This window comes from Brachycentrus maculatus, unplaced genomic scaffold (genome assembly GCF_059751285.1).
Source record: "Brachycentrus maculatus isolate JH-2025_06_01 unplaced genomic scaffold, ASM5975128v1 h1tg001159l, whole genome shotgun sequence".
Taxonomy (NCBI): domain Eukaryota; kingdom Metazoa; phylum Arthropoda; class Insecta; order Trichoptera; family Brachycentridae; genus Brachycentrus; species Brachycentrus maculatus.
The window spans coordinates 1-8245 of record NW_028281849.1 but is presented as its reverse complement, the minus strand read 5'-3'; the positions used below and the strand labels follow the sequence as shown (position 1 = coordinate 8245).

General features: G+C 35.4%; 1 protein-coding gene across 1 annotated transcript; it reads left to right on the top strand.

The window, feature by feature from the left end:
• Nucleotides 1–4995: 4995 nt before the first annotated feature.
• Nucleotides 4996–5531, top strand: LOC148299424 (cytochrome b5 domain-containing protein 1; the record flags this gene model as incomplete). The annotated part of the gene is given in 2 exon segments (XM_088276096.1): nt 4996–5119; nt 5293–5531. Coding segments are annotated over 2 exon segments (363 nt in total), but the record flags the coding sequence as incomplete, so codon positions are not given.
• Nucleotides 5532–8245: the final 2714 nt, after the last annotated feature.

Genomic DNA, 8245 nt, shown 5'->3' with positions numbered 1-8245 from the left:
TTTTATGATTCCTATGTTGGGGAAAGCGCTAATATACAAATCAGCAACAATTTTTTGTTATTTTCACAAACTGGCAAAACGGCTACAGGTTCGACTTATTCCATAGATGAATTACTAATGGAGTAAGTCCAAATAAGCTACTCAAATTATTTTTTAATTCTTGAAGGCAGGACTCAAGGAGGGAGTTTTCAAAGAAATTCTAGAAGATGAAAACATTCTGAAGTATTTGCTAGACATGACCTTTTTATATTGCGATACATGCCCTCTGTGAATAAATTATGGGAATTATTTCTTGAGAAGCTAGAACGTCCGACAGATTTTGAGAGCGGATTAATTTGTCGGCTAATTCAAAAATTTATAGCAGTCTTCAGCGAGTCATTTAAGCTTGATGTTTAGACGGTCACATATCATCAACGACAGTGCAAACTACGGAAATTCTCTCATTTCAGAACTGATGGAGAAATTATAAATTAAATGCAAACAATTATAAAAATCAAACTGCAACTCGGAACTTATAGATTGCCTGGTTTATAACGATCTAATTGGCATAAAGGCAATAATTACTTAAGCTCCATGGATATTGAGGGAGTGCCTGTCCAAAAAAATGTATATAAATATACTCGTTTAGTATTTATTCTCCATATTTGGGAATAAAAATCCGATAAAAAGTCTTCAGACTAATCTTACTGATCTGTGAGAGAGACAGAGAGAACGATGGGATGACAAACCCTGAATACCAGGAGTAAGGTTTAAAAGAATCCAAATTAATGCCATTCCTTATAACGACTTGTTTGGATATATTAAAGTGTTTTCTTGACACGAACCCTGAAGCAGTTTCTAAAGGCTTTGAACTGCTTGCAAGAATGTACGAATACTGTTATGTGCCAGGTCATTTGAACCCTCTCCTATCTTCTCTCGCCCAACTAGTCATTAAATTTCGACATTTATTTATTGACTGTGATCTTCCACATTAAGACCCCCATAAAACATACTCATTGCCTGAAGTAATATAGCATCGATCTGTCAAAGGAGTAATACATAATCTTTCTTTCGCTCCCAAAAATTCACAACAATAACTCGCATCCCAATCAGTAATACTAACAATGTAAGCATCTTCCTACTGAGTCCAATAAAGTCGAGTTTGTTTTTGCCAATCGAAAATATTTATCAGTATACTTATCTATCGTCACAACAACCCTGGAATACACCCATAAAAGTATTGATTATAAAATAATGAATCAAACCTAATTGCACTATAAATCATTCAAATCAAACTAATTATAATTTCGATATTTATAGTAAATAAGTCTCAGGCTAAATCGATGGGTCAATGCGTAGGCAACTAAAAAAAAAGGTATAAAAAGAATGCTATGTAATGTTACTGGAAAGAACCGAACGATACTCAACAATTTTAACTATTGAAGTTGCCCAAATTGCAATTCCAGGGTTGCCTCGGAAATGTGAAGATTAAAAATTGTTCATATGTAGCATTCCAGTTATTTAGTTGAACATTTCCATCAGAGTCTAATTATAAGGCATATAAACATTCTTCCTCAAACAAAAGCGCGTAAAAGCAGACAACACTGCAAGTGTATATATTCCATCTTATTCATAGTGGATTTTTGAACAAAAATTCATGTTTTATAAATCATTGTACGATCTCAGGAAATCATTCATTGAAATCTACTTCGAAAATTAATTAGGGAAAGTAATCGGGTAGCTGAAGATAAACCTATTTTTGATATGCAATGGCCCATATCATCACGATTTTGCTGCGAAATTATAAAAGGGTGTGAATACACGTTTAAGCTTCGATATGAAACTCTCACAAATAATCGAAGTGGAGCTCGAGTCAATTGAAGCAGAAATCGATCTTATTAAGAAGCATCCCGATTAGAAATTCTGTTTTGCTATTAAGACTATTGTACTTCATGTCATATTTATAGATGGGGCATACGACTAACCTATAAGTGACAAGTAGGCCAAGCTATCCCGTAAAAGTCATGCTGGATAGCAGTTAGAACTCAATCGAAGATCTAGAAACCCCCTAAAAGAATAACTAAGCAATTCCAGCAGGCAATAACCTAATTTGGTCCAAGACAAAATCATAAATAATGCCCTCAATAAGCCTAACAACATTAGTATCCGAACTTCATCACTCATATTTCCAAATATTAATCTGGAAAATCAACGATAAAAGAATGAGCCATAATAAAAATTAATAAATCCGAGAACTTTACGGATAGTGCTATATTGCACTACATAAAATGTTTGTCGTGGATCCCTAAGAGAAGAAATACGAAAATGATCGACTAATGGATTAACGTATCTTCGAAAGTACTGAGAAGATTAGACATCATGGCAGATAAATAGGGAAAGGCTCATTTAAGTTTAAGGTTCATAACTAGAAGTATATAAAGCAGATGCAGGTTATGGTGATGACTGAGTAGGGTATCAGAGTCTACAGTCCTGTAATATTCTAAACAGAAAACAATAAGAAGATAACACGTTGCTTAGAACTTGACCAAGTTATTAAGGTCATCAAAGAAATATAAAATAGTGCATCTCAGCTTGACGAACTCTAATCAGTCAATAATCGGATGAATAACTTTCAGAGTAGAAAAATCAAAATATAAATTGAACATATGCTTTAGAAATTGATTTAGTTGTTGGTGCATCCTTTGAAATAGTCGATTGCTTGTTTTGCGTATTCCTCAGAAGGGGAGTTTATTCGTGCGCAGGAAATCTTCATAGAGCTGGGATTTAAGATGACTGATTGTCTACAAGAAGAAGATACCCTCATCAATGAGAGATGCTGGGAGCTACTGACAGTGCTCTTGCATCGCGGATAATTTTTACTGGCCCATATCGGCTTTGATGACAAATTTCGAGAACGTCGAGAATCGGAGAAGAATACATATCTCAATAATAAAATAGAGGTTGGGGTGATGTATCAGAAGTTTCTCAATAAGCAGCTCGAGCTCTCCTTGAAATCTCTGCATATAAAGGGACTGTAAGTTGAAAGAAACTTCGCTGAGTTATTCCTGGCCCATGCATACTTCAGGATTCCAAGTTTCAGAGCAAAGTTCCTTGAGGCAATAATCAAACCTGACGACCCATAAATCCCATAATGGAGGGCTCTATAAATTTCACTTCAAGACAACGAACATTAACACCTTGGTTTATATAAGCCTTAGCACAAGCCGTATATGAGTGCATTTTCAATACTATGCGATTGGCAGAATTGCTTCCATAAATGTCTTTAAAACTAATAAAAATCAATTGCAAACAATGCGGAGCTTTAGGATATTCTTTCAGACAGAAGCTGGCAAGAAACTATGTCCAAACGTAAATCCGCCTTCTTCTTCTTTATTATCCACTGGGTGGACTACATTGAGAGCATTATAACAAAAGCGAAAGACCTTCAATGGAAATACTTCCCAGGATACAATAAGATCATAAAATTCTTTTTAATCTAAATGAAGAAACAGTCAATTCTGGAATATCCTGATGCTTTGAAGATTGCATGCCATAAGCTCCTCTCCAATTAGAAACTACTAAATGCAATCATATCAATCATTTTGAGCAAAGGCAATATCTATGAACCTTTGACAGTATTAAAAGCCATATAATTTATCAGCGATATCTTCGCACAACTCTCCCTAAACAAACGCAAAATCCCAGCAATATTCAATTACCTCCAATTCTACAAAGCAATAAAAATAATCCTCGAGGGAGATTTCTCCTTCGCAGTCTCAAAAACCTTACTAATGCTCTACACACATTTCAAAATATTTCACCTTTAATTCCGCAGAAACATAATCATGCTCTTACTAGGCAAGGTATTCTTCAAGTTATTCCTACATTGGTCATATAATGTAAGAGACATATTCTATCACTTGATTGTAATGCGAATCTACAAATAATCTTTCATTTTATAGAACAATCTTTCAATGTAGTTGAGAATCTACCAAGAGAAGGTACATCTTTATTTATATGGCAATAGATGAATGAAGATGTTAGGATGAGATATAACTAAGTTATTGATGTATTGGAGAATGCACTTGAAATAGAAACTGAGAAGAAGAAGAGATATTTTATGGCGAACTATTAAAAGAAATTGCATAAAGTGCTCAAGAAAAAACTCCATAATCGAAGGAGATTGAAGGCTGTGGGAAATCGTTAGGAAATTGTTATGTTAAAATAGAAGTAATAGGAAGATTTTACTATTCCATTTAGTCCGAATAGTTTAAAGCCGATTAGTAATGGGGATTAGGGCAATTTATAGAAGTTTATGATCGATTCCTCGCTTTTGCACTCGCATTCCAAAAACTATAAAAGAATCTAACGATCCCAATCATAGATAATCACATCATCCATAAAAATAAACTACAAAATGCTCCCACTTTAAAACTAATAAGTCCGAACTCTCAAAAGATCCCAACACCAAGACTTCAAACATAAAATCTATGATACAACAGGCGGCAAGAAAGTGCCAATCGAAATAAAAAATACAGATGCATACCTAATCAACAAATATGAGGAAGGCGATTGTAAGCTATATTTAATATTATTAGTCGAAATGAGTAAAATACAGTGTGAGCAAGTTTAATATTTAGAAAAGGCATTAAGCCATTATAAATAGATTAAATAGTTATGGAAGAAGAATTCAAAGGATAAATGCTGGGAGGTGCCAACAATCAAAATGGAAGTACCCATTGACAGTAGGGAAAGTCAACCTGAAAAAATCGATAATTGGTGATTTATTAATTTCTATATATATATTGGTCCTAAGTAACTGTGCGATGTGGTATAACTGTGTAGTTGGGTAACTATGCGATGTGATGCAACTTATATTTAAATATATGCTTATGCTATTATAAACCAGCCGAATATACTTTCCATATAAGTTTCATAATCACAATCCATAACTCCACAATAGCCATGAACTAAAACCCAAAACCTGACAACATAAAGCAATACCTCGCAATAAAGATCCCCAAACAAAGATACTACACTCTCTAATAGATCAGCTAACACAACACTGCCAACGATTGCTGGATCATCCTCTTCGGGTAGGTGTACGATCTTACCAACCTCATCCAAACTAACATTGACAGTACCAACAAATTATAAACTTAGAGAAATAGACAAAGGCCTTGATAGAGGCAGCAGGCACAGATATAACTTATTGGTTTGATTCGCATAGCCGAGAGCCAAGAATAAAGGTAAACATAGAAACTGGGTAACGATAGTTCTATTGCCCCAGTGGCGAGTATTTACAGCTACGAGCATCCGATACAATAAAATGGTGGAAAGATATGAGTCTGATCATTGGTAAGCTTACCAAAAAAAGCAGAACAATCAAACTGATTAACATTCTGACCGACCATGTGACACTACTGTAAGTGCCAAGCGAAGAAATCATCAGTGAAATCTTAACAAGGTATAAGAAGCATAATAAGCATGGAGGCAGCTATACATGGAAGAGGCTGGGAAGGCCATTGGATATGCAGAAGACTCTATTATAAAATGGGATTGTTGATGAGAGTCCTGAATTCTAGAGGCTGGATATTGTAAAGACTTAGTGGTATGTGCCAACGATACATCTGTTCTATGATGATGATCTTACTGTAGCTTGATTGTATTTGAGGATTGGCATTATAATGGCTTATTTTATTGGTTGTTCGGGTGATAGTTTGGATCGTTGGATGGTAATTCGGAAACTGCCCAACATAACCTCAGAACCACAACTCTTGATAAAATACTTTCTATTCTTCCATACATAATCTTTAAACATGCATATATAATACATACATAATAATAATAATTGCCAAGCGCCCTCAATCTTAATCTTATCATCTTCATGCCCAAATTTTAATAATTGTATGGGATTATCAGGTAGATAAGGCAATGCTGTTAGACTTCCCAAGATTGCCAGGAGGAATTTCTGGGGTTGACTTATTCAGATGTGTCAATGGTCTTAGAAATAAGCTGAACGTTTGGCATTGAGGCTATTGTTGATGGGAACCCAAACCTAACCCAATAAAACCCCCCCCCCCCAATACAACCCCAACAAAACAATAGCAAGAAACGGGACCATTATAACAAAATCCAAACTTATTTAATAATGACACCAAAACAATCCCGAACAAAATTACTGCCAACTCATCAATACTCCCACATTCCTAACAATCTTCATGCCCATCATTTGATTTTTCTTCATATTATAAATATATCTCATATATACAATACACAATACCCAAATATATATAACAAGGGCAACGAAAAGAAACTACTTTAATCAACGTATATGTCGGTACAAATGTCCTATCAATCGATACTTTTAATTCGATAACAAATGCTTTCGAATTTCATGCATTTTAATTTAGTATTTCTATTTTGGGGATTATACGATCTGCAGATGGACTCCGCTGCACAAATACATGATACTTTTCAAGCATTTTTCATCTATGGGATTAGAATTGCATTATGGGTGGACGGGCGTTGAAAATTAAACAAAAAAATTAGAAGAATTGCTGCTTTTCATTTTATTTTTTAAACATAATATTGATATTATATTTCAATGGCAAGACCTAAAAAGCAAGATAAAAAAGTCTGTACTTCTCATAGCTTCACGATGAAACCTAAATAAAATAGGTGTCATTACCAACAAGCAATCTGCATAAAGTTTTGCTTGAGCTCGCATTCACAGGGCGGATCTTCTGCGAAAAATGAGATAAATTGCTACGAAGGACCAGTTTTCAACAGGGATAACAATTTTTCAACTCCCTCCTTCATCATGAAGTCCTAAAAAGTACATTGTATAAAATTCAGCTCACATACATCCAAAGTGTCAACAAAGGTAAGCAAGAAAACGATAAGAAATTTTTTAATTACAATGATTAGAAATCGTATATGTTGGAGCCCAAACCGAACTCCAAGAATATGTACTGCAGTGTTTGCAAAGAAAGATACGAGGATTACAGGGATGTAAATAAATTCTTATAATTCAGCATGTCAAAGGCTAGAAACATAAAAGGAAAATCAATACGCATGCCTTCAATGGATACATCTTGGAGTTTTAATCGAAATACCAGCAGATCAGGAAGACCCTTTTGAAAGGAAGGGAAAAAGATGTTGCTCAGACGAATGACTAGATCGATGGGGTGATTATTATTGCGAGTGAGGACGAAAACTATGAGAATATCGAGCAGTATGGAATGCCTAGGAAAATGATCAAACTTGAAACGAATAAACGACAGGTTTATGAAAACAATACGCAGTACAATGGCCAACAAATTACAGCTCGTAACCAGTACTTCCAGCCTCCATTCATGTTTCCGAACTTATATCAAAATTTCCCATTGTCTTTCCAGTTTCCACCTCATTTCATGCACAACATGTCAAATATGCAGATGCAAAGCCTACAGAGTATTCAGAACATGGCCAGCATCAACAATCTGTCAAATCTATCGAATATGAATATGCAAAACATGTCTAGTATCCCAAACATGTCGAATATTCCAAATATGTCAAGTATCAATAACATGCCCAATATCAATAGTATGCCTAGTATCCAGAATATGCAGAACATGCAGAATATGCAGAATATTCAGAATATGCAGAACATGCAGAGCGTGCAGAACATGCAGAGTATTCAGAATATGCCCATGTCCAGCATCCCCAGCTTACAAACCCTCCAGAACATGCAAAGCATGCAGAATATGCAGAACATGCAAAGCATAATGCAAAACATCCAAAATAGTATAATGCCTCTAAATATGAGCATTTCCCAAATGAATGCAAACGAGTTCATCGGATTCCCAGCTTATCACGATTCTCATCTTGCAGGCAACCATATGTTTGCGCCATTTCAATACCCTTCACATCGATAAATGCATCAAGTAGCAGAGATACTACTCGATAAGCCAAACTATGCTTTAGAGAAGTCCAAATATATTATAGTTGATGATGATAAAGAATGATCGACTTTATTTTTAAGTTTATTATAATTTTATCTGCCGACATATTCACATAAATACATAAAGGAAAGTATCACCAAACTCTTATATAATATCGAAGTATCGCTATCAATATATACGCAGCTGCACATTTGGGGTTGGGGTTGGGGTTGGGGTTGGGGTTGGGGTTGGGGTTGGGGTTGGGGTTGGGGTTGGGGTTGGGGTTGGGGGTTGGGGTTGGGGTTGGGGTTGGGGTTGGGGTTGGGAGTTGGGGTTGGGAA